The 26391-nt window shown below is 46.3% G+C and overlaps 2 protein-coding genes across 3 annotated transcripts in view; one reads left to right on the top strand and one right to left on the bottom strand.

Annotated features, from left to right (window-relative positions):
• LOC128626425 (translation initiation factor IF-2-like) overlaps positions 1-586 on the bottom strand; it is a 29282-nt gene extending 28696 nt beyond the window's left edge. Inside the window, exon 1 of the mRNA XM_053658832.1 lies at positions 514-586. Coding sequence (XP_053514807.1) covers positions 514-586 — 73 coding nt within the window. The remainder of the gene's footprint in view (positions 1-513) is intronic.
• SEC11A (SEC11 homolog A, signal peptidase complex subunit) lies at positions 405-24706 on the top strand. Of its 2 annotated transcripts, XM_037149165.2 has the most exons (6): positions 410-726; positions 10536-10645; positions 14421-14570; positions 19145-19264; positions 23960-24017; positions 24201-24706. In XM_037149165.2, exons 1-6 carry the CDS (start codon positions 676-678, stop codon positions 24249-24251), a joined length of 540 nt encoding a protein of 179 aa, XP_037005060.1. In that variant the 5' UTR covers positions 410-675; the 3' UTR covers positions 24252-24706. The 2 variants fall into 2 exon arrangements, with proteins under 2 accessions (XP_037005061.2, XP_037005060.1); XM_037149166.2 differs by lacking the exons at positions 23960-24017; positions 24201-24706 and adding an exon at positions 19793-22479 and having other exon boundaries at positions 405-726.
• The last annotated feature ends 1685 nt before the right edge of the window (positions 24707-26391 follow it).

Here is a 26391-nt window from a genome sequence, read left to right as displayed (position 1 = left end):
CACACTGTTGCATGGTTCGGTAACTTTCTAATCGTACTGGGTCTTTCTTTCCAGCCAAGGGTTTCTTAAACTTGAGAGATTTAGGTAATGCTTTCAAAGCCTCTCTCATCCTTCACCTTTACGGGAAAAGCACTTAGGAAATCATCTCAGCTGTCAGTTTCCCTTAGTGCAGGAGACCCCGCCCCTCTCAAGACTGCAAGGCCAGGCGACACCTCCAGTGCCACACCCAGACCCGCGGCTTAACCGCGCCTGCCACTCAGGAGCCGCTTCTGCCCTCAGACTCTGGAGACTCGGCTCTCCATTGGCTAGGCTTGCACGAATGCCCGCCTCCCGGAAGTTGCAAGGCGGCCTCCCTTATAATCCCGCCTTGAGGGGCCGCGGGGCCTAGCGCGGAAGTGGGCTGCGGTCGGTTCTCAGGTTTTCAGCACACGTCCGGAGCGGGAGAGCCCTTCAATAGCCGGGCCTGGCCGGGAGGCTGGATCGCGAAGGTTGCGATTCCCTTTGTCCACGCACCGCAGCGAAGGGGCGGGCCGCGTCGGTTGCCGCCCCGGAAGCGGAAGTGAGGGCGCCGCGGGATCCTGTCCATTGCTAGCTCTGCCCGGCGTCAGTCGTTCCGCCTGCCGGTCACATTGCACCGGTTTTTACCACGGGTCTGTGTCTCTCGCCGGCCCCACCATGCTGTCTCTAGATTTTTTGGACGACGTGCGGCGGATGAACAAGCGGCAGGTGAGGTTGTCGGTCCGCTGTTTTTCAGGGCTTCCCTGTCCCTTCGACGCTGCCCTTGGGGGTCCTGCGGGACTTTGGACCCCTGTGTGAGGGCGTGAGCGAGTCTGACTCCTGAACCGTCTCTTTGTGGAATCAGAGGTTCGCTTCGTTTTTAGCCCCTAGTTACTTCTGGGCCTACCAGGGGAGGAGCGAGAAGTCGAGTCTTCACCTTCCACTCCTCCCAGTGAGGCACAGGATCTACTGGAAACCGGGGGGTGGGGAGCGTTTTGTAAGTGGGAGTTGGGGTTGCTTATTGTTTTAGACTTGGTAAGGCGGCCAACTCAGGTTTTTTCCAGTCGCAGCTGCTCCCGAGGGATTTCGGAGACTAGAGTTAGTTCATTGCTCTGGGAGGCCCCGCAGAAGCCGTCTTACTGCTTTCTGCCGGTCGCATCCATTCCAGGGCAGTTGGGCCCCACGTCCTGCACCGACTTTTCTTTGGACCACCGCTGACTGGAGTGGGAACAGTTGCTAGACGTGCCTTCGAGTCCATTTAGCACGAAGGTGGCAGCTCCTAGAGTCCTCGGGTATACTGCCCAATATTAGTGGCACAGGAATCTTGAAATTCAGATCTCTTGATTTTGTCCTTAAATTTCACTCCGTCTCGAACTTATAGATCGTATACCAAATGGTACTGGGAATGCTGTTGTGATTATTTAGTCAGTAGGAAAGATTGCTCCTTCTTATCTCCTGTGTGCCTCTCGGCAGAGCCTGCTTTTGCTTGCCTCGGGCCTTTTTACAGTATTTTGCTGTTAACAGTTGTCCTGATGTCACTATGAAAGATTTCTCTCTTGGACTTTTCTATTTTAAGGAAGTAGATATGCAGCCTCCCCTTAGCCTCCTTCAGACTTCAGTTAGCGTGGTGTCAACTTCTCTTAGGTTTCTTAGTTCCTTCAGTCATATCTGATTATGCTTTTTGAGTTGCACAAACGGTCATGTCTTCAAGATAACACTTCAGAATCTCCCTTGTTGTAGAGTGTCTTTTTCATCTATATCTGAATTTCTAGGTACCACAGACATTGCTCTGAAGAAATATGTTCGGCCTGCTATTTATTTTACCATATGCTAGATACAATGAGAGAAAATGCAAAGGTAAATAGAGATTGTGCCTTCAAGGGGCACAAACGAGTAGAAAATGGTTGAGTTAAAACCATAACTATTTTGAGCTCTGGATAAGTGTAAAGTGCCTTGTATAGCTATGAGGTAGGTAATCTTATTCCCATTATGCAGATTAAGAAACTGGACAACAGGACTGGTAGCGTGGGAGTGGGGTGAAGAAGCATAATGAATTGAGGTTTCACCTGCACGTAACTTCTGGGAGAAAGAATTGGCCATGACCATGGATACTGAGAGCTCATCCCATGAAAAAGGGAAACTAGAAGTGTGGTTTCACAGCACTTCTCGGAAATTGCTGCCTTGCATAACTTTTCCATTTACGCCTAGGTGCGTATCATCAAATGTCTCATTAGTATGTTGGAGTGGTAATTGGTTTTTTCTCTCATCAGGTTCATAGTGGAATAGTTTAGTACAGTAAACTCCATACATTTAAGTATATGATTTGATAAATTTCTACAGTCACATACAACCATCACAATCAAGGTAGAGCAGGGGTGTCCAACCTTTTGGCATCTCTGGGCCACAGTGGAGGAAGAGTTGTCTTGGGCCACACATTAAATACACAAACACTAACGGAAACTGATAAGCAAAAAAAAAAGGTCCGTGCATATTTTCGTGATATCTGTCACCACAGATGAGCAAAAAAGTTCTTACATAATAACCCTAATTATGCAGCGGCCCTTTTGATAATCTTTTAACATCATCGAGCAGGTCCCAAGTTTATGATCGCTAATATGCACAATGTACGTATCTAAGAAATACAACTTAGTATAAAACTTAGTAATAAAACCAAGTAATGTTTTAAGTAAATGTAGGATTTTGTGTTCGGCTGCATTCATAGCTATCCTGGGCCACATGTGGTTTGCAGGCTGGGAGTTGGACACCCTGATACAGAGCATTCCGATCCCCTACAAGATCCCCAAGGCCCCTTTGTCATCTGTCTCTCCCCTAGCATGAGGCAGCCACAGATGTGCTTTTTGTCACTTGGCATGGGTTTGCATGTTATATAAACGAATCAGAGTATGTATTCTTTTGAGCTTTCAGTTAGAGTTGATTTTCAATGCCTTACTCAGGACTTTATTATATGTAATGCGATCTTTTGGGATTTATTTCAACAGTTTTCAAAAATGAAGTGTTTCGCTACCTTCACTGCATCCCATGCAGTATTGCCAGATTAATCTCCTCTCTCCTCCCTCACACCTTCAGCAGCTCCCCATTGTCCCAGAACGGCCTCTGCTGTAAGTCCCGGGCTCTTTACAGCCTGCCGTGACTCACTGCTTCGGTCTTGTCCCGCATCGCGTTTCCCATTTCGTGTCCATGTCTCTGTGAACCTCGTTCTGTCCAAACCACACGTGTTTAACCATCTTTTGAACTTGCCTTGTAACCTTTCTGCATCTTTGTAGACTGTCCTTGAACACTATGTGGTCTCTGAAGTCCTCTGAGCTGTTATACACTGGTGTATTTGTCTTCTTCCCCTGAGAGGGTGGCTCCTTTCCTAGGGGGTCAGATAACCGATTTCCTGAGACCATTCTTAGTCCAGGAAGGCCTGATTTGTGGAGTCTGCCTATTTCTGTGGTGTCAGTACGCCCCAGAAGGCTCATTTGAACCTGCTATCATGACATTGAATGTGGAATGAGGAACAGAATAGTAGCATGTGACTGTAATTTCTACCTTACGGACAAAATAGAAAAAAAAATAACCTCAACATAGATGATAATAAAATGTAATAAAATAATTAGGAACTCATGAATTTAGAATATTTTTACCTTTGTTTTTAATGTAATTTAATTGTACTAATTTTCAGTAACACTGTTTAATAGTCAACTTACAAAATGCCTGAAAATTTACCAGGCTGGCTCATGCACACCACTGGTTCTTGATGCCCTTGAGATGGCCTTTGTGCTCAGAGAAGCCTATTAGAATCGTCATTTAAAAAACTGCTTGCCCCGGCTGGTGTGGCTCAGCTGGTGTGGCTCAGTGGATTGAGTGCTGGTCAGCAACCAAAAGGTCGCTGCTTAGATTCCCTGTCAGGGCACGTGCTTGGATTTCTGGCCAGGTACCCAGCTGGGGGCGTGCAAGAGACAACCAATCAATGTATCATTGATGTAGCATTTGCACATTGATGTTTCTCTCTGTTTTTCCCTCCCTTTTCCTCTCTCTAAAAATAATAAATAAATCTGTGTAATAAAAAATATTGAAAGCTAAAAATTTAAAACTAAGTTCTTAAAGTTTAGCATCACTTTACAAATCTATTTAAAGCTTAGCAAATTTTAACTGTCACTTTTAAGGACTTCTGAATATTCGGGTTACTTTACAAACTTAAATATCTTACGTACGTTACATTTAATGTTTAATTTTTTTTAATTTTCTTTTTAAATAGTCCACACACATCACTGCATACTTATGTAATTTTTATAAATTCTGAGCTCTTAAGTTGTCTCAAATGTTTCAACACTATATAGGCAGCAGACTTTCTGATTAAAATAATATATCTACAACAATTGATTATACACTGTAAATTGGAATTACAAACCTGACCTATACTTTAATAGGCCAGATCTTAAATTTTACAAATACTGGAGTACCAAATGTGCACAAAGACCTTTACGTTAAAATGTTAACACCACACATATTTTTTCTGTGCTCAGTTATTTGAGGGGAAGGTCACAAAGGCTCGCTCACTAAGGAGATATGTCTGTCGTGCCAAATAATTTTTATGTCACTTTCACCCGTAGTTGTAGGGCTGGCTCCTCTGCTTTCTGAGAATCCCGACGGCCAGTGGGTGTGGGCCAGGAGGTGCTTCAGTCCTCGTGTGGGCCCTGTGATGGGGTCCCCTGGTTTTACTCGTCCTGCCTGAATCAAGTGACCTCAGGGCTTGGCAGAGTCATTTATGCTTTTTACATCTTCCTATCTCTTAGGGTCACTTAACTCTTCATTGCCATCACTCTTGCAGTGATATCTGATTGAATTTGGGGCTCTTTGGTGACTTTTTAATTTTTTTTTTTTGATCAGTTGGCCCTCTAGCGAAGCAAACGGAAACCTGGGAGCTCTTCCTTCCTTAGACTCGGGCCCAGCACGAGTAAGTGTGCAGCAAACAGGAGGTGTGAGCAGCACGCGGACAGGTCCACCACCTCTATTGATTATTGAAAGCTCATCTGATCTTGTTAAAGAGCAGGAACATCTTCATCACTGATAGGGTGTCAGCATTCAGTAATGAGTTGTCCAGTTTTGATGTAGAAATACTAACATCACTCTCCATTACATCCACAAGAAGTTACAAGTAAAGTTATGTTGTAAATTATATTTACTATCCAAACATACATTCTTCTTCACCCAGGAATCATTCTTTACCCTGCGGAACTTTGAGCAAAATATAGAATGCAGCACCATTCATAGTAAGAATTAAGGCATTTACTTGCTGTGGTTCTTACATACTTTTAAAAAATTTTTTGTTTTAGAGAGAGAGGGAAGGAGAGATGGGGGAGAAAGAAAGGAACATTGATTTGTTGTTCGACTTCTCTGTGCTTTCATTGGTCGATCCCTCACGTGTCCTGACCGAGGATTGAACCCTCAACCTTGGTGCATCAGGGACACTGTTCTAACCAACTGAGCCCCCAGCCAGGGCTGAACCATTTTTTTCGTGTAGAATTCAGTAGTAGTAGATGCTGAATTGTCTTTGCAATCTTCAAGACTTCACCTTGCAAAACCAAAACTGTGTACCCGATAAAAACACCCCCTTCTCCCCTCTGCCCATCCCCTGGCAGCCACCTCTCTACTTCCTGTCTTTGAATTTGACTTTCATTGCTTTTTTTCCCTATGTTGTTCATCTATTTTCTATTTCATTGATCTCTGCTCTAGACTTTCTTCCTTGGTTCTTCGTGTTTAGTTGGCTATTTTTTCTAGTTTCTTAAAGTGGAATCTTAGGTTATAGTTTTAAGGTCTTTTCTATGTATTTAAAGCTCTAAATTTCCCTCTTAGCAATGCTTTAGGTACATTCCATAAATTTTGATGTGTTTTTGTTGCCACTCGGTTCAAAATATTTTGTAATTTCCCTTGTGATCCCTGTTTGACCCATGGATGACTTAGGAAAATGTTGTTTAATTTCCAGATATTTGTGGGCTTCCCAAATTTCTTTCTGGTGCTTATTTATTTCTAATTTAATTCCACTGTGGTTGGAGAACATAGTTTGTGTGATTATAATAATTTAAAAGTCAAGACCCTTTTTTGCTTGCCTAGAGCCTGGTCTCCGGAGAATGTTTTCCATGTGTTTGAACAGAATGTGTGTGGGGGGGCGGGGTTAGATAGGAAAGCGTAAGGGGGGTAAATGGTGATGGACGGAGTCTTAACTTGGGGTGGTGGACACAGTACAACATACAGATGATGTGTTATAGAATTGTACCCCTGAAACCTATATGTTTATGAACCAGTGTCACCCCAATAAATTCAATTCAGGCAGGCAGGCGTGCGCCCTGTGCCGCGGGGCGGGCAGTGCTCTGTAGCTGCTGTCCGTTTGCTGGTGGTTGCGTTTCCCTTGTCCTTGCTGCTTCTCTGTCTCCTGTAAGCTGTGAAGAAAGGGATATCAACGTTGCCAACTTTTTATCCTGCGATAAATCCTACTTGCTCATAATGTATTATATATATCATTGGGTCTGATTTGCTAAGATGTTGCTAATCATTTTTGTATCTGTACCCATGATAACTGTTGTTTAGCATCTTTGTCTGGTTTGGGTGTCAGTAATGCAGGCCTCATAGAATGAGTTGGGAAGTATTCTGTTTTCTAAAGTTTTCTGGAAGAGTTGGTGTAGAATTGTTCATGATGTTTTCATTAATTGCTTGGTAGAATTCCCCAGAGAATGCCGTCTGAACCTGGAGTTTTTCTTTGTGGGAAGGTTTTTAAACGATAGAGTGATTCAGCTTCTTTGTAGACGCAGGTCTGTTCAGGTTATCTGTTTTTTCTTCAGTGAGCTTTGGTGGCTTGTGTCTTTTAAGGAATTGGTGATATGTTGGTATACTATTCATAATACTTATTATTCTTTTCGTATTTGTATATCAATGTGAGTTAGCTTAAAGTTATTCTGGTGATGTCACCTCTCTCAGTGCTTCCTGATCAGTCTGGCTAATTGATCTCAAAGAACCAGTTTTTTGGTTTGATTGATTTTATTGTTTTTTGTCTTCTGTTTCATTATTTCTCTTCTTATTTTTAATTTTATTTTCTTTTAAAAATATTTATTATTTTTAGAGAGAGGGGATGGGAAGGAGAAAGAGAGGGAGAGAAACATCAGTGTGTGGTTGCGTCTCATGGGTCCCCTGATGGGACCTGGCCTGCAACCCAGGCATGTGCCCTGACTGGGAATCGAACCAGCAAACCTTTGCTTCACAGGCCCCTGCTCAGTCCACTGAGCTACACCAGGCAGGACTATTTCTCTTCTTATTTTTAATATTTCTGTGAGTTACTTTGAGTTTCATTTGCTTTTCCTAGTTTTTTTGTTTTGTTTTTTGATAGAGAGAGGAACATTGACTTGCTGTTCCCCTTATTTGTGCAGTCACTGATTGCCTCATGCATGTGCCCTGACCAGGGATCAAACCTGCAACCCTGGCATATCCATCCAGAACTACACTCTAACCAACTGAGCTACCTGGCCAGGGCCGCTTTTCCTAGTGTTTCAAGGTGGAAGCTCACTTTGGGAAATCTACAAATATTTGGACATTAAATAGTGCATTTCTAAATAACCCGTAAGTCAAAGGTGAATCACAAGGGAAATTACAAAAGAATTGGAACTGAGTATAAATAGAAACATGGCATATAATGTGAGTCCTTTTGCTGCTATAAAATTTCCTCTACTTACTGCTTTAAGGGCTTCCCACAAACTTTAAATTAAAAAATACCTCTTTTATTTATTTATTTATAAATTTTTTTGGATTTGTATTTATTTAATTTTAGAGAGGGGGAAGGGAAGGAGAAAGAGTGGGGCAGAAACATCAATGTGCGGTTGCCTCTCCCACGCCCCCTACTGGGGATCTGGCCTGCAACCCAGGGCCTGCAGCCCTGACTGGGAATCGAACTGGTAACCCGTTGGTTTGCAGGCCTGTGCTCAATCCACTGAGCTGCACCTGCCAGGCTAAATAAAAAATATATATATTTTATATTTACTGATATATTACTATTCCTAATGCTGCTTATCTTATGTATAAATCCAGGTTTCACTTGATCTTTTCCTTTTGCCTGGAGGACTTTTAAAAAAAATTTTTTTTTTTTTTTGTAATGTAGGTCTGCTTGTGATGAGTAATTTTAGTTTTTGTGTCTTTGAAAAGGTTTTATTTTTGCCTTCAGTTTTGAAAGAAATTTCTCAGGGTGTGGAATTTCAGGTTGATAGTTTTTTTCTTAGTACTTTGAAGAAGTCTACTGTTATTTCCAGAACTCAAGCTATTCCTGTTCCATATGAGCATTGAGAATTAGTCCATCTGCTCCTTTCAGACGGTTCTTTTCCACCCGTGGTGGTCCCCTCACGTGCCTGTGTGGGTGGTCGCTGATTGGATGTCAGCTGAGGACTTGAGCGGGGGTCCTCTGCAGACCTCCGTGCAGCTCTGGGCCCCGGACGGCCCCGGGGTCTCCAGCCGCCCTTGCTCCCCAAACTCCCAGTTCTTGATCCTCAGGTCACGGAGACTTGCAGGCTCTGTCTGGATTGCCCCTTTGTCCTCGTTCTAGAAACGCTCCAGTCTGTGAGTCGGAGCATCAGCGGCCCCACCTCTTTGCTTCTCTTTTCGGAGCCAGCACAGGCCTGCGTGGTGGGCATGCAGTCCCGTGCTCGGTGTCTGCAGACTTCATTTCGTGTGTTTTGTCCAGCGTCTCCGTTCTTTCAGGCACAGAGTAAACTTGGTCCCTGTTGCTCCCACTTGGCCTAAACAGGACATTTTTGAGATTCATCCCTGTTGTGTGTGTTGTAGTTCATCCTTCTCCTGAGTAGTGATCTATGACATGGAAATAAGGCAGTTCATTTATTTCATCTGTTGAGGGACTCCGCTTTGCAATCTGAGGCTCTTGTGAATGAAGCGGCTATACCTGTACCTGTGTTGTATAGATATGTTTTCATTTGTCAGATTTTAAAACAGTTTAACAGGTTTTTAAAAATGAAATTTGTCTTACTCTTATTGCTAACGTTATGCCTGTTGGACTCTTCAGGGATGCTCTCATTACCCCTTAAGATTCTCACTGGGGCCAGCAGCCACTTTATTGGGCCACAATAACAGTGTCCGTTCCGAACGTGCTTCAGTGTGTCCAGGGCCAGCAGGTCACGGCCAGCCGCTGTCGGTGTGTCTGTGAGTGGGAACACAGGGGTCATGGCTGTGTTCGTGTGTCTGTGAGTTTCGGTCCTGGGATAAGACTGAGACCAGCTGCTATTTTGTTGCTTCCATGGTCGCTTCTGTCTTTGCCTAAAATCACTGGAGTCTGGCTTCTGTGAAAATATCCTGTATGTTGAACTTCAGGTATCTCTTACAAGAACAGAAATAGAACTGTTGCATTTGATAACTGTGATAGATAAATGAGCAGTATGTAACCTTCAGGTGTGGCCTGTTAAAAGACAGTGTTTAAAATTATGTTGCTTTTATTTTGCTGAATTTTCTCTCTTCGGTTATATCTCCTTGGTCCTTTTTCATCTAGAACAGTCTCCCATGTTTATGTTCATGACACAGAATCTTTGAAGACTAGAACAGTTGTCTTATAGATTGTCCACCTGCATGTATATTTTTAAAATAACAAAAGTGAACTTACGTTGTACCTATTTTCAAACTTTTTGTTTTTTCACTTTAAAGCATTTTATGAATGTCTTTTCAGGTTCACATTTAAAATGGTACATTCGAGGTTGTCCAGAATGAGTCAGTGTGCTTTTTCTCGTCTCTCCTGGTGCCCTCCGACCCTGCCGCTTGCTCCCTGAGCCCCGCGCCGCGGCGTCCAGCCTCTCCGCATCCACCCATGATCCCGCCTCAGTCCAGCACAGTCAGCTCACATCATTTCCCTCTCTGGAAATGCCTTTCTAGTATTGCTTACTCAGGTCATAGAATTTTATCATTTGTCATGCAGTGGAAGTTTATTAAGGCAGAAAGAAGGCTGGCCTTCAAGTCCCAGCTGTGTGACTGATGGGCTCTTGACTCAGGTGAAGTCCCTTCCTCTCTGCACTGCTTCCTCAGCTGCAAGCGGGGAAGGGACTGAGTCACCCGGGGACTCGGTCCCCGGGGTGGGACTGAGTGCCATCCAACAGCCCGAGGTTATCAAGGGAGGAATGCGCAGAACAGGAAGTGGTAGCGGAGTTTGGAAGCAGGTTTTTCCCTGTTGGCTGGTGTGTCGTGAATGTGCTTGAATCGCAGCTGAGAGGCCGTGAAGTCCAAATGAAATACCTTATGTGAAAGGTTCCGAAAACAGTAAGTGGTGTAAGTGTAACGTACTTTAGCAAACCAAATGGCGCACGGTACAAGGGGTGAGAGAGGGGGATGTCCCAGGAGGCCGAGGGTGTGATTAGTACAGACGTCGAAAGACTGTCTCAGGAGGACTCCAGCGGCCCCAGTGCTGCTGCTTGAAACTTCGACACTGACGCTGCTGTCACTTGCTGTCCTGGGCAGGGACAGTCATACAGCTGACCTCTCCTCCTTTGCTCTCACAGCTCTATTATCAGGTCCTAAATTTTGGGATGATCGTCTCCTCGGCGCTAATGATCTGGAAGGGGTTAATGGTCATAACCGGAAGTGAAAGTCCCATTGTAGTGGTGCTCAGGTAAGACCCGCTCTTTCCCGGGCATGGAATTGCATGGCGCTGCTGGGGAGGAAAGCTGAGCTACTGAATAATTGTTGTGTCGTCCCTGTGCAAGCTCCGCCTTCCCAGAGGAGGGCCCGGAAGAGCACGTGGTGCTGTTTCTCAGTGTGAGGAATTCTCCACTGCCAGGCCCTTTACATTCAGGGCTCACGACCACCCTTCGAGACATTTACTCTTTGAGCTTTATTTTCAGCACGCCTCTCAAGATGCACTTTGTTTTCTGAAATATCTTCTCACACTCTTCACTCTGATACATCAGGGCGGATATTTAGTGGTTAGTGAGCCAGAGGACAGACCGACTCCCAGGAGTTTTGGGTGGCCTGTTCCCAGTGTGAGTGCAGAAGCTTCACTCGTTATTTCCGTGTGTCCTGCTGACCTTTAAACCTCACTTCTAAATAGACTTCAGGAGGGTTGAATATATTAATGCCATCTCTGAAAGTTACAAATACTCGTAGTGCTGAATTTTTTTCTCTACTGTACTTCCTTCCTCCTCATATTCCTACTCCTAGTGCTTTAAACACCTAACTTACTCATTTTTGGAGAATTACCATGTGGTTACATAATTGAATCATTATAGTTCTGCCTTAATTTGGGCTTAATTATAAGCTCTTCCAAGTCTTTTCTGGAGCTGATGGAGTGTAAACATAAAATGAACCAAATCATTAACATTATCTTGAGTCTGGTTCATAGTACATTACTCTTAACAAGACGAATTTGACTTCCTCATTGTCATATGAGATACACTTGCAAGAACAAGTGGTCGGAAGCACTGAGTCTCCAGTGTCTTACTTGTACCTGAGCCCTGTTTTTATGAATAATCAGACGCAATGGGAATTTTAGCAATCCAAAGAAATACATGGGTTTTATTAGCAGGGAAAGCATTTAATGTACTGCTGGGAGTATAGAGACTTGGGTCTGTCTCTCTCACGTCTAACTACAGCCTTGGGCAAGTCACGTATGCACTGAACCACAGCTTCATCTATGAAGTGAAGGCCGAGAGAAAGAGGGCCAGCACTAGGTGGTGCCAGAAGACCTTTCCAGTTCTCCGGCCATGTGGTCCTGAGCTCCCGGCAGTCCTGCGCTCAGTGGAGGGCGCCAGACGTGGGCGCGAACACCGAGGGAAGGGGAAGCGTGGAGGGAGGGTACAGGCGGGCTTCTCGTGGCCGTTCCTCTGGGTTACTTCAGGTGGTACTGCTGTCAGCGCAGAGGACAGTCTAATGACCTGTAGACTCGGTGTTGAGGTGGGTGGGGTTAGACTGAGGACTTGCTCGTTGGTTCTTCTGAAGAGTCCGTTTTGCTATAGCTGGAATATTTGTATTACCAGCTGGGCCTGAGTTATTTGGTAGGTAGATTGTTTCTGCCTGATTGCCGCTGCGGAGTGAAGGAGAGAGATGAGCAGAGAGACCAGGTCGTGCTGGAGGAGGAAGGCAGGTCCTTGGGGGGCTCGGGTGCTGCGAAGCCCCTCTCAGGGCCGTTTGGCATGAGGACACATACTTTCTTCTTATTTATTTGACTAACTGAAGTTTCAGTGGACATTCAAAACCTTCCCCTTCACAGAGCTGAAGTCAATTTAAAAATATTTAAGTGACTTATATATAATACCTTATAAAACTTGTCACGAGTGATGTTTAAATTTAAAAGTATTGTTTGATCAGATCATATTAAGGAGGTTACTAATAATTTTATTTAATGTCCAAAAGTCTCCCCTGGTTTATTTCTTTAATGGTCCTCTCACTTTATCTGTGTTTAATCACATCCATGTCTGAAATATTTTTTCTTTATTTATTTTTAGAGGGGGGAAGGGAAGGAGAAAGAAGAGAGAAACATTAATGTGTGGTTGCCTCTCACATGGTCCCCACTGGGGACCTGGCTGCAACCCAGGCCTGTGTCCTGACTGGGAATCGAACCGGTGACCCTTTGGTTCACAGCTTGAGCTCAATCCACTGAGCTATGCCACCCAGGGTTTCATATCTGAAATTTTAAATCCTTTTATTTCTCATCTGCCTTTCTTCCCTGGGTCTAGACTCGTTTTCACCCTGGATTTCTGTGTGTGTGTGTCAGCCAGGCACTTGAAAGTCATGCAGTAAAAATGAAATTCATCTTTTGTCACAAACCTGCTCTTCCTTCTCCTTCTGTGACTGTCACTGCCGTCTGCCGGAGTCACCGCGGCGGCGCAGTCAGATTTGTCCTGTCCCGTCTCAGCTCTGCCCGTCAGAGCTGCCCCCTGCCGCCGCGCTATTTCAGGCCCTCCTCATTTCCTGCCTGGGCTGTTGGCGTGACCTTTAAAATCATGCTTTTTAAACCAGGGGAAAAGTTAATATATTTTCACTATATGAAATACTGAAAACAACTGTGGATGAAACCAGGTCCCCTGTAGTTCTGGGGTAATCATCATTAACATCTTGGTCTCTTTTTCATGTGTATTAGTTCTTACATAATTGAGGTAACTCTGTATATACCTCCTTTTGTCTGTATTTGCCCCCTCGTTCTCCTGTGCCCATTTTTAAATAACACTTAGTATTTGTCAAGTGTTATAAGTAACAGCCTGGACGCTGATCTCCCAGTCTGCCTTTCCATCTGTTCTACTTTACTTATTAATTCAGCAAATATTTGAATGTCGTCTATACCCTCTGTAGCTTCTGAAGTGATGTTTCTTAACTGCAAGTGTTATTATGATACTTCCCGTTTAAAATTCTACGGTGCCTTGGAAACAGTTGAGCACAGTGCGAGTGGAGTCTGTCCGACTCCCTGGGTTCGTTCAGCTTCACCTTGAACGTTGCCGTGGCGTTGCCGTGGTGTATGGCGTTGGGCCTTCCCATCTCTCAGTCTCCTTCCGTAGGGGAACCAGAGTCTTCCGGCAGAAGGGTTTGTTTGGGCTTTGTCGTTTCTCCTGTCTTGCTTTTTATTCCCTGTCTATCCATTTTCTATTTACTAAATCTGTTGTTACTGGAAAACTGGAGCTTGAGTTCCCGAAAATAATATTGATGGGCTCCTTCTTCATTGAAAGAAAAGGTTTGTTAATTAGTGCAAACGTCTGAGGACCTTGGAAGCACTTGCGCTGGGCAGGGCAGGTTAGAGGGGAGCAGTCTGTCCTCACCACTTACCGTGGAGTTGAATCCTTTGCTCATTTCTGAATCTCTTAGGCAAAGATCTCTGCCCTTGTCCCTGGTTTTCTTTCTTGTTTCTCTTTTTTAAATGAGTAAATAAAGTGATGAGGCGCAAGCATCGTCTCGGTCGCTGCCTGTTCTTCGACTTGAAGAGCTGTTCTCCCTTCCTCGTGGTACGGAATCATAAGGTCATCATCTTTATAAATGGCAGGAGCGGGTGATCTGCTTCTCATTTGAATATCTGAATATGTTTAGCATGTTCCGATGAAGTGAGAATAAGGGCAGTGATTATAAAGTTCATTCTTTAATATTCTGTTTGTCACTTGAAATTTTAAAAGGTTAAGGAATCAGTAACATTGCCCTTTTCAAAAACTTCAGCTCCTTTGAATAGTAATGCTTGAAATGGAACTAGTTACTGAATGCTAATAACTGAAGAAAACTTGTGTGACTCAGTCTGAAGAAACCGTATTTTCAGAACAGCATACATTTATGTTGTCAGTATACTTATTAAGGTATTGAGTATATTTCAAAGGTGATAGTTTTGATTGTCTTGTTGACTGTCCAATTTTGAAAGTAAATTCAATCTCAGACTGTCTCTTTGCTCTCGTGTTCTCCTCTCGCCCCCGCAGTGGCAGCATGGAGCCCGCGTTTCACAGAGGAGACCTCCTCTTCCTCACAAACCGAGTCGAGGACCCCATACGAGTGGGAGAGATTGTCGTTTTTAGAATAGAAGGAAGAGAGATTCCTATAGTTCACCGAGTCTTGAAGATTCATGAAAAGTATGTGCAAACTCTACGTTTCCTGTTTTAAACTATGTGTATGTTTTGGTGTTTACAAGTCTTTGATTTTGATAGCCTAAAGATTAAGAAAGGGTGGGAAACTCCTAGGTCCTCCTTCCAGTTAATTTTTATGAATGTCTGAAGGCTTGGCGAGCATTTGAATACTAAATTATTTATTAATTCATTTATTTCCCTGAAGGTTTTTCTGGACTTTTCTCTTGGTCCTTTTCTGCTTCCCAACCAGACCATTAACTCTGTGTATTCCAAAGCAGTAAACAGCTAATGGGCCTGTTTGTCTGTGTAAGAACATTCCCTTTGAGTGATAGGGAGCCTGGCGGTCACTCGGAGCAGCTTCAAATGGCGTTGGTTGCGTCAAGCACCAGAACCATTTGGCCTAACAGCCCACATATCGTGATCCGCTCCTGTAATCTCACATGCCCCTCCCTCCAGAATGGTCCCTGCACCTCTGAGGGGGTGGAGGAACAGTTGTCATGTTTTGTGACATCAGTTGTCCGTATTGTAGACAAAGGCCATAGGAACAGCCTGCTGTTACTATGTGTGTCTGTAAGTAATACATATAATTCCCCCCCCAAATGATGTAAAGGTTGGTCCCAAATAGGGTCTTCTTTTTTTTTTTAAGGTTTTATTTTTACGTATTTTAGAGGGGAAGGGAGGGAGAAAGAGAAGGAGAAAAACTTTGATGTGCAAGAGAAACATTGATTGGTTGCCCCTTGGCAGCCCCCAGCCTGGGGCATGGCCCACAACCCCGGCGCGTGTCCCGACCAGGAATCTCACCGACCAACTTTGGCTTTGCGGGGAGACGCCACATCCACTGAGCCACACCGGTCAGGGCCCGGACATTATGGAATCTTAAGATATAATGGATGAGGAAGCCCTAATATTAAAACCAAAAACAACTTTTTTAGGCAGTCTAACAGACATTTCAAATAAAAATAAATTTACCAACTCTTTCAAATCCCCAAGAAAACTTCTAAAATCTGAGTTATTCTTTTTTTTTTTTTTTTAATATTTTCTTTATTTATTTTTCGACAGAGGGGAAGGGAAGGAGAAAGAGAGAGAGACAATGTGTGGTGCTTCTGCGGGGGGTAAGCATAGACTTGTGTTTTAGAATTAGAAAGGATGTATGAAATACCTTCAGAGTCCTTGCCGGGGGCGGGGGGGGAGGGCATGAGAATAAGCCAAAAACTTCACCTGTCTGGGCCCCAGTTTCCCTATTTCTGATATAAAGAGGTTTAGGAGCAGGAGTTGTGACATCTCTGAGGCCTAAACCTGTGCTTCCCTGTCCAGCCACAGGTCCCCAGCCCCTCCCTCCAAACCTGTGGCATTTCCGGTTAAGGGGCCCTTTGAGAAAGGAAGGACAAGAGGAAGCCGTGGCTAAAGCAGGTGTCCCGGAGGACACCCAGAGGGGAAGCAAAATGAGGGGGGTGCCGAGGTTCCTGAGTGCGAGGAAGCCCCGAGGAAATGCTGTCTGGCTCCCCCCGCGCTCCCAGGCAGCATGTCCTCCCCGCCTCTGGAAGGGGCCGCTGTCTGGGGTTGCTTTTGAAAACCCCTGTAGACCTCCCAGTTTAGGAGAGTTTTCTTCCCTGGTGGAAGGGAGATAGACCGCTCTTTTTCTTCTGACTCCAGTGCGTATTTTGAAAGAGATAATTTGAAAATGGCATTCTGTTGTTGCCTAGGAAGGAATGACTTAAATTTTTTGGAATTGTGGAGGGTTTTTTAGTACGGGTACCATTTTTCCAGATTCTTCAGGTGGTTTTGTGTTGTCTGTGCGCAGCCCGGCCTGTGTGCACACAGCAGAGCCAGCCCCTGCGTTCACCAGAGAGCAGATCAAACCCTGACCCCGCTCAGGGAGGGCAGAAACTGCCCATCTGCATCTGTGACCGTTGTAGTCCAGGGAGGGTTTGGGTTTTTAATTTTGAAACACTTCATCTTGTTTCAGGGCAGGGTCATGTTCTATCAACTGCAGATCCTTAAATTTTAAAGGCAGTTTTTAAACAGAATTTTGAATATTTTAAGATGTATGATACTTTGCAGTCTGGGGTTTTTGCTGGTTTATTTTCAACTCCTGAGATGCCTTCAACCTGCAAGACTATTATTAATATTCCAAAGTTTCCAATTTCCTTTTTTCTTTCAGGGAAACTAAGATACCTGGTTATAATAATCATCTGATTTAATAGTATTGACATTGTTTTTAACTGTGGGACCAAATAACAACGAAAATGAATTAAGTATTTTGGTCAGTCTGTCTTGAATGCTTTCGGGCTCTTTTTCGCATTGTTCATTTCTCTCAGAAGAAATAAAATCTCGAGCTTTGCGGAGAGTAGGGGTAGGAATTGTTCAGCTGGCCTCTCTCTCCTGTTTTTCCTTCCTTTTCTCCTCCACCCACTCCGTATACAGGGTGCCATGGTAAACCTGTAAATATCATGTAGCGCTGTTTGACTCATGTATCTCCGTCTTATGAACATCCTCATTACATGTGTATTGTTACATGTGATGCTGCATCAAATTGGAAAATACAGAAAACAAAATCACATGTAATCCTAGCACCCAGAGAGAATGTTAAATTTGGGACGATTCTTTTGTTTTATAAACACACTGCATGGTTTATATTCTACCACCTAGAACGTGCTTACTCCCTCCCCCCCTGCTGTCACAGTGTTATGATGTTAAATTGAACTGTATGCGTACTGAGCTCCGTAGAGGCGGAGGTGGGTCATAGTAGGTGTTTGGTCTCTGTGCCAGCCGGGGCAGGGGCCGTCAGTCAGTATCTGGGGCCTAGGAGTTGTGAGGTGCGGAACAGATCTGGTGGGAGCTGGTTGCCCCCGGGGAATGTTGGTTACACCACTGAGTAGATGGAGGAGACCTTTGCTTTTTCCTACAGTGGTCTCTGCTGACTGTATCGGGGTGGCGGAGGCTTGGGTATGTTTGGTTGGTGGGTTGGTTGATTGATTGGCAAATTGAGTCTTAGGGGACAGTCCAGATCTCCTGCAGCGTCCCTTTCCTTTCCTGGGGCATTTCCCGACCTCCCCTCCTGTCCTGGGTCGCCTGACAGGCTCGCAGCCGCAGGCCCCGCCCCATCCTCCTCCCCCACCATCATTTTCAGACATTTGTTTTCACTTAGTGACTTGTCAGCTGCACATTGTTTTTCTCTGCATTTTTTTCTTATTGGAATCTTATTTTTAATGTGACTGTTTGCACCTAGCTCTTGTTGGTGTTTGCAACACCTCTCAGTTTAGTTTCATCTGTGAATTTAGTGTCTAGTGAGCCAGGTCCTGGCTTAGCTTCTCAGTGGATATTAGTCAGTAGGAGCCTGAAGCTAATTTTCTTTTTTCTAGTATAATGGGTAACCCAAACTCCCTTGAATTAATTTTAAGATAGTTTTTGAAAACATTTTTAAAAGATTTTATTTATTTATCTTTAGAGAGAAAGGAAGAGAGGGAGAGAAACATCTATGTGCACGAGATATATCCATGGATTGCCTCTCTCACACACCCTCTATGGGGGGCCTGGCCCACAACCCAGGCATGTGCCCTGACTGGGAATCGAATCGCGATCCTTTGGTTCTCAGACCAGCACTCAATCCACTGAGCCACACCAGCCAGGGCAATTTTAAGACAGTTTTTATCAATTGTGAAATACATTTTGCTGTCAATTAAATTTTAAAATTACTAGAAACCTCATGTTTCTTTAGAAGAATTAACCTAGTACATTTCTGATTAAAGTAAGATACTATTATTTCCCTAATTTTTAAATATGGAGAATTTCTAACATGCAAAAAGTCGACAAGACAACACCACAAACTCCCGTGCACCTCTCACCCAGGCCCAGCAATTACTGATCCCGGGCCGATCTGTCTCCCCCACAGGACCACCTTCTCCCTCCTCTGCCTGTCATGTTTTGAATCAAATCGTAGGTATCATGTCATGTCATATGTAGATATTTCAGTAAATATCTGTGAAACATAATCACTGAGCTTTTTCTTAACAGTGTGTTCGAATCCAGAGTCAGCTAAGGTCCTCGGGTGCGGTTGGTTGACATGGCTCTATAGTCTCTTTTATTTAAAACGTGATTACTTTTCCAACTCTTTTTGTCCTTTGCAACTGACTGGTTGGAGAGGCTGGGTCATTCTGCAGTTTCACACGACCTTCGTGTCGGCCGTTACAGCCTGTGGGGCAGTTTGCTGTGTTCCTTTGCTCTTTGTATTTCAGAAAACTTGGCGACTTGTGTTTATTTTAATATAAATATACAACTGCATGCTATTTTGTAATCTTTTCTTCTCCTAATCATGTCTTCTATGACATGTCCTTGATACTTGCTCAGCATCTCCGCTCCCTCCTGAATGTGAGACTTCTGGCTCTTTCCCAGTTTTTCCTTGTTATAAAACCATATACCTGTAAACATCCTTTTAGTTAAACAAATAATTATTTTAATGTTGGGAACAGTGATATAAAATGCCACAGTTCCACAGGAATTTTTAGTTAACAAAAGCAAATTTGATGCTTTCAAATGACCTCAAGGTATTTGATGACTTGGATTTCTCTTACTCTTTTAAGGCAAAATGGACATATCAAGTTTTTGACCAAAGGAGACAATAACGCCGTGGATGACCGGGGCCTCTATAAGCATGGGCAGCACTGGCTGGAGAAAAAGGACGTCGTGGGCAGAGCCCGGGGGTAAGTGCGGAGGCGGGCATTGGCCGGGGGTTTCGTGCCCCTTGAAGTGTGGCCGATGTGGTCCCAGCGTGTGACCACGCACAGGTGAGCGTGATGGTTGGGTCCCGGCTCTACCCAGTCACTGGTGTCCTTTGAAAAGTGTGCATCTTAAACTGCATCTAAGACTTCAGGTGCCTCGCGCCAGAGGGGAGGGAAGGAGGTGCGGTGAACACTGTCAGTGGCGAGACGATGGACTGGAGTGACAGTGCTGGGGACTCATTTGTTTATTCTGTCCGGTCGAGAACTGTCCGTGGGCACCGTCCCCGCACCCTGGCGTCCGCGTCCGCCCGCCCCCCTCGGGGCCAGAGCAGTGTCAGCCCTGCCTGCCTCACGGGACCTCGAGTCTTCAGTGCTGACCGAGCCAGCCACGGGAGACATTCATCTCAGTTAATTTGGTCATATGAATTTATTTCATACTGCTTTATTTCTAGTCTTGAATTATTGAGGTCAAATGAAATTTAAAAGTTATATGAAGCCTGTTTGTTTCAGATTTTATCAGGAGAACAGATCAGTGGAGGCCAGGAATGGCCAGGAATGACCGGTATGAGGAAGTCCGCGGTTGCACCTGCCTTCGCGTTATTAACGTGTTAACAGTAACTCCCATCCATCACCACTTACTCCCTGCCAGCAACTCATTTAAGTGCTTGAGGAGCATCGCTTCTTGCTAACTTCAGGACAACCCTAATATTTCCATTCTATAGATGAGGAAACATGGGCGATTCGGTTGTTTCTCTAAGGTCGCACTGACGGGAAGGGGCTGGCTGACCCCTCGGGCCACTTTCTTAGCCGCCACCCCCAAATCACAAGCACAGCAGTTGCTAAATGGGGGGCTGCTGGTCCTCCCCCCCAGATGTACCACTGGCCTGGAACGGACAGTGTGGGTTCAGGCGGTTCTCACGACACACAAACTAACCACTAAAATTCTGTGGCACACCAAAAGGTAGATTTTTTTGCCAATCTGAAGAAAGAAAATGGTGTAATTTTGATTCATTCACAGCAGGCACATCAGCCTGTGAAAGGCGAGACGTTTGCACTGGAATAACTTGTCCTCTGACAAGTTTTTGAAAAATTGTAAACTGCATACAGTGTCGTTTCTAAAATTCCACATCAAAGATTTAGACCTTCCTGTGGCTTTTGGTAAAGAGCGTGGTGGCCGGGTGCTCTCTGACACGAGCGACCTCCCTTGGGGTGGGACCTCGGCGCGAGCAGCAAGGCCACAGCATGTTCATGGCACAAATCCACTTGCCATTGATTGTACCACCACTTAACCCTGACACGTAACGGGGTACCTTGCCTCCTTTTGCGGAAATTGTGTTTATAAAACCCTAAACTGGTATTTCAGAGTCAGGCTGTGCCCAGACCTTGAGAGTAGAGCTTTCTCGCAGATCATTCTGTACTGGTGCAAATGTCAATGTGCATTTAAAAATTTTCTTTGAAAAGCTGCCTGTACACTAAAAATTTTACACTGAGGCCAAAGGCCCTCAGGAAAACAAGTTTAAAAAGCCCTGGCTGGTGCGGCTCAGTGAATTGAGCGTGCCCACCTGCAAACCAAAGTGTCCCCCCCTCCGTTTGATTCCCAGTCAGGGCACGTGCCTGGGTTGCAGGCCAGGTCCAAGGTAGGGGGCGTGTGAGAGGCATCCGCACATTGATGCTTCTTTCCCTTTCTCCTTGCCTTCCCCTCTGTCTAAAAATAAATAAATAAAATTTAAGAAAAAACTTGGTTGAGATATATAATTCACATGTATTGGAATATAAAATTCACCATTTTAAAGTGTACAGTTTGTTGGGTTTTAGTCACAAGACGTGCGCTGCAGCCGTCCTCACTGTCTAATTCTAGAACATTCCCACACCCCAGAAGGAAAGCTCAGTGCTCATTTGCAGTCACTCCCCATCTCCTGTTCCCTGCAGCCCCTGGCAACCACCCAGTCTGCTTTCTGTCTCTAGATTCTTGCCTGCTCTGGACAGTGTATATAAACAGAATCTTACACCGTGTGGTCCTTTATGGCTGGCTTCTTTCATGTAGCACAGTATTTTCAAGGTTCATTCATGTTGTGACATGTAAGGGAAACAATTGTAGACAGTGAGATGAACGCCGAACCAACTACGTCACGGGTGATTCTGACTTGGGGAGTTGGACACTAGAGGACCCGCTGGTCCAAGGCAAGTCGACGGCAGCAGGAGGAGAAAAGAATGAGCTGGAGGGGTAGGGAGGCACCTTGACGTGGAGGAGAGGAATAAAAGCAGATGGAAGGAGTGATGTAATGGAGCTCTCTGTTGGCTTTATGGAGGCTTTTGAAATGTACTCTTTACTGAACTTGAGACAGGTTATTTTGGGATAGCAACAATGATTCTCTCTAAGTCAGGTATTGGGGTGCAGACTTCCCAGACATAGGTCCCTTTTAACGCCCGACAAAGGAGTTCTCACCTCAGCCGTCTTAGGTTTTGCTCACATTACTCCCGCAGATCAAGGTGCTCCCCTGCATCCAGGGTGGCAAGGGGAGACCAGCCTTCGGGGGAAACGTGTCCACGGATGCCTCAAACAGACTGCGTGGTCACTGGGCGCCCGAGGTGGTGGTTCTGTGGAGTTAGGAGGGAACAGTGAAGGTTCTGCCCATGAGGCTGGCTGTCGGCTGGTCATCAGACCAGAACCAGCAGCGTGATAGTGTCTTAATAGAAATTACAGATGATTTTATGTCTTTTAATCTGCATTTTACTGTCAGGTGTTTTATTTCCTTCACATTCTTAAATTTGATGATTTACCTTTTTTGCATGCCCTTGCCTTTATGAAGGTGTTATAAGTGAGACAAACAACATTACACCAAAGAGTTACCACATTAAAAAGAAACACATGTATTAAAGGCATGGAGAACATCTACCTACTCTCCTTTCTTAGCTGTGCCTGCCCGTGGTGACTGTCATTTTCAGCTCTGAGAGTCCCAGGGGTGGGACCCGAAGGGTAGGCCTTGCGAGGGGTCACTCTCTGCCACCACCCGTCTGTTCCGTGCGTGTCTGTGCTGCCTCTGTGCTGCTTGGACCTCAGTGTGCCGAGGCGTCGCTTGGGCCCTGCCTTGCAGGGACGCTCTGACTCAGGAAACCTGGGGACGATGTAGTGATCTGCACTCTTCACAAGCCAGCCAAGTGATTCTGACAAAGGAGGTCTAGGTTTAAAGGAACTTCAACCTCCAGAGTGGGGATTTGGGGGTGGAGGGGGAGAGAGAGAGGCGGGTCTGGGTAATGCTGCTCGGAGGGAGGGGCAGGTCAGGGTGAGGACAGCAGACAGGAGAGGAGAGGAGTTCTTAAAGGGCAGCGAAATACACCCAAGACAGAGTTTCTGCTCTTCAGGTGGTGGAAGTGTTATGTGGGAGATGATTTCCGTGTGTGCACCTTTGGGACGGTGCAGAGGTTGTGGTGTTCAGAATAAAGGTATCCGGGTCGTTTGGAAGTGTCACTCTGTCCTTCAGCCCAGCCTCCCCTCTCTAGGGTCAAGGGCAGTATCACCCAGTCCCCCCCGAGTCCAGTGCAGTTTCCCCCCACATCAGTGGTACCCTGCTAACTTCCTCTTTCTCCCCAGAGGTCTTAGGATGTTGAGGAGTCGTTTGCATTGAGGGGAGAATTGAGGTCCTGGGAGAAAATGAGATCCCTGAGGGGAGGAGAAAACAAGAGGCCTGGACACCGAACATTCAGTCGGGCAGTACCTACCGCATGCGCACTGTGTGTGAGGTGTTGTGTTTGGCCTCACACACAGTGAGGCCAAGATCCCTGAATCCGTGAGGATTCAGTGGGGACCAAGACTGGCATCGTTTCCACCCTTCTAGAGCTTAGAGTCCAGTGGGAGGGACAGGCACCATATAGCCAGTTGTACATCTGTGTTGTTAAAGTTGGGAGTGAAGACTTTAAGGACGTGTGTCAGATGCTATGAGATTATTGAACAGGTGGTTTTACCTAGTGTAAGGGGACAGACTCAAGGGCAGGAGGAAAGAGCACACTAGTAAAAACACAAAGATGCAGCAGCCCAGAGGTGGGTGGAGCAGGGGATTTCAAGGTCAAGTTTGTGGTCGTTCAGAGCCCACGGCTGTGGAATAAGGGAAGATGGGAGCTGAGGCTGGTCTGCTGCGTAGAGGGATCTCAACCATTCCCGAAAGTTGCGAGAGTAAGAGAGCCAAAGGCGGGTGGCAGGTGGTTAATGAGTGAGAGGTGAGGAGTCTTAAGTACTGGGGCAGGACTCTCATGCCCACTCTCTGGACACTTAGCATGAAGTGCCTTGTAGCGTTCTGGCTCCGTTTGCCTGGTCTCCTCAGCGAGATAGACAGCTCCCTGAAGGTTGTGGTGACAGCCCCACCCCCAGCGCTGGGTCAGCAGGTAGAATGAGTCACCAGACAGAGGCCCGAGACCTGGGAGCTGGTGCTGGTGCTGGTTCCGTCGCACAGAAGCACAGAAGCCCGTGCCCGGGCCGAGCCCGTTTCCTCATCTATAAAGTGGCGCCCCCCTCCCTCCCCTCTCCGCGGGCCGTCGGAAGGCTCTGTAGGATGCTGCGCACACAGACCGACTCTGTGACCCGGAGGTTCCTTCTCTGTGGGAGACACTGAGGGTGTTCGGTAAGTGACGGTGGCCCCTTAGGGAGCTCTCTGACCATCAATTGTTTGTTTCTTTGTTTAGATTTGTTCCGTATATTGGGATTGTGACAATCCTCATGAATGACTATCCCAAATTTAAGGTAAGATCCTGTGCTTTCTGTTTCATTAAAAAGTGATCTTTTGCTAAATTTTGGAAACCATTAAATGGATTCCACTGAAAAGATAGAAGACTAAGTGGATAGGCGAGTGATACGTCCCGGGCCTGTTAGCGCTGAGGGCCATGCGCCCGGAAGGCCCCTCTGACCCCTGTGTTTCTTTTCCAGTACGCCGTCCTCTTCCTGCTGGGTCTGTTTGTGCTGGTGCATCGGGAGTAAGCCGCCGCCTCGCGGTTCCTGGGAGAGGCCCTCCTTTTCGTTGCTGATGTTGGAGTTGCTGTCGGTCGGGACTGGAGTGGAGCGCGCGTGCGGCCCCCCGGTAGCGCCGGTTTGCATTAGTTTCTGTTTCCACACCAGTCTGTGGGCGGGCGCATGTGCACCGAGGCGTGCACTGGAGGGGACTCTCAGTCACAGGGTTTCATGTTGTCATGGTCACACTTTCGCATTTTTGTACATCGGTGAATTTTTTATATTAAAAGGTTGAGCCAAAGCCCCCAGTGTTTGTATTTTGAAGCCAAGCTTCACTTCTAAAGTGCCTACAGAGTTCTGTCGGGGGCACGCGGCTCTGCCCGAGTTCGAAGCTGCCGGTCCCCCTCACGGTGGGGATGGCGTCAACCGAGGTGGCCGGAAGTCTTAACTTTTCAGAATTTTAAATAAAGACTTTGCATACTGAACCCTTTATCCCTGACTTGTGTTTCCGGGAAACCCTCAGGCAGCCTTCCTCCCCTGCCGGTTCTCAGCGCCCCTTGGGGGGGACACAGCCTTCCACGGAACCGTGTGAGCACTCAGAAGGCCGTCCTCACACTACCTGCCGTTTCTTTGTTTGCTTGTATTTTTTGGTTTGTTTGTTCTCATGAAGCCAAAGTAGCTGTCGTGTTCATAGGCGATCTGAGTCACAAAGTTGATTCTTTGCTAGGGTGTGACTCAGATGCGTGTCAGCCAAGCCAGAGAGGCCGAGAGGCCCAGGCCCTCCCTGAGCCGCAGACGCACCCCCTCCTCTGCTCCTGAGATGCTGCGCCGGCCTCTAGGGCGGGGCCTGGGAGCCAGCCCGCCGGAGGGCCCTCGGCTGCTGTCTTCTCTGAGCTCTCACCCGCCTGGACCTGCCCTCTTAGTTCCTGGCTTTGCTCGGCAGGCTTCGGAGGCCGGGGTCCTGGTGGTGGAAGCAAAGCCCAGCTCTGCTTTTCTTCTTTCGCTATTGAGGCAGTTAGGGAAGAAGGAAAAGTAGGGAAAGCCGATGTGTTTTAAGCACAAAATACTCTTGAATACTTTGTTCTCTTCTTGTGTTAATCTGAAATCTCAAGCATTCTGTTTTGGGCGAAAGACACGATTTCTAGTACTTGTTCCCCCGAGGTGGACCTCAGTTCACGCTGTACTGCTAGTGGAATGAGAAGAGGGACCGTGAGGGCCCCTGTGGAGCACAGTGCCATCGAGGCTTCAGCCTTCAAGCCTCAGATACGGGCTCTCACTGGTCCCAGCAGAGCCTGCCACTTGGCAGATCACAGCTCACTGGTGCTTCCTTGCACCCGTGGGGAGGCGTCTGTTTTCTCAGGCGCCAAGGACAGTGCTGAATGGCCCCCTGTGTGGATGGCAGGGTGGCAGCTCCCTCCCCCTTTCCCTTGTGGAACCACAGAGTCAGTGCCCGGCCTCTGTTTGCAGACCAGCCTCGGGGCGTCCTCAGGCTCCCCGTGCAGGCGGCCTGGCCCTGCATCCTCTGCAGCCCAGCTTCTCCCCCACACACCCCCCAGGAGGGGACGTTAACGTGTCTCTCGCCTGCGTCTCTTCACACTCAGTTTTGTGACATTACTGTTTTCCCTCCTTTGCCTGGATGCTCTACTTGGAAGCAACAGCTAAATTTCTGTGAAAAGTAAAGAAATCATGTACAAATATTTGAATTGCTCTATTAGCCAAAAATAAAAAGATTTTTTGTGGAGACAGGTATTATGTTCCCACGTTTTGTGTTATCTAGTTTAGTGCTAAAACAGCTTAAAACTGGGAGGTTGTACTTGTAAACACAGTGTATTTTAAAAGCTCTTTGAAAATGTAATGTAAATGCCGGAGATGTTTAATTTGATGTTTTAATGGAATGGTAAGCTCTTTCAGAGCTGGGAGGGCTTAATCATTGTGAGCCAAGGGAATTGAGGAGAGTAAGACTCGATAAAACCGGACGGGAATCTGATGGGGGGGGCTGTGCCCTGGCCGGCACCCGTCCACGCTCATCAACCCCACTGTGGGCGGCACGCGCTTTCCGGACGCCTGTGCTCCGTCCGGTCTCGAGTCCCTGCCCCCTGGGCACACTCACCTGACTGGCCGGTCTTCAGCTTACCCTCACAGCCGTCCCCACACACTTCCCCTCCAGATC

Source organism: Artibeus jamaicensis, unplaced genomic scaffold, assembly GCF_021234435.1.
Source record: "Artibeus jamaicensis isolate MK-2021 breed Jamaican fruit bat unplaced genomic scaffold, CSHL_Jam_final scaffold_612, whole genome shotgun sequence".
In the NCBI taxonomy this organism is placed as follows: domain Eukaryota; kingdom Metazoa; phylum Chordata; class Mammalia; order Chiroptera; family Phyllostomidae; genus Artibeus; species Artibeus jamaicensis.
The sequence above is the reverse complement of the archived record's forward strand: the minus strand, read 5'-3'. Positions and strand labels throughout refer to the sequence as shown.

Excerpts from the sequence above, each read along its gene's own strand:
- SEC11A (XM_037149165.2), top strand. The coding sequence starts at position 676 with ATGCTGTCTCTAGATTTTTTGGACGACGTGCGGCGGATGAACAAGCGG. Across the intron at positions 14,571-19,144 it reads GTCTTGAAGATTCATGAAAA|GCAAAATGGACATATCAAGT; the intron begins GTATGTGCAAAC and ends TACTCTTTTAAG. Across the intron at positions 24,018-24,200 it reads ATGACTATCCCAAATTTAAG|TACGCCGTCCTCTTCCTGCT; the intron begins GTAAGATCCTGT and ends TTTCTTTTCCAG.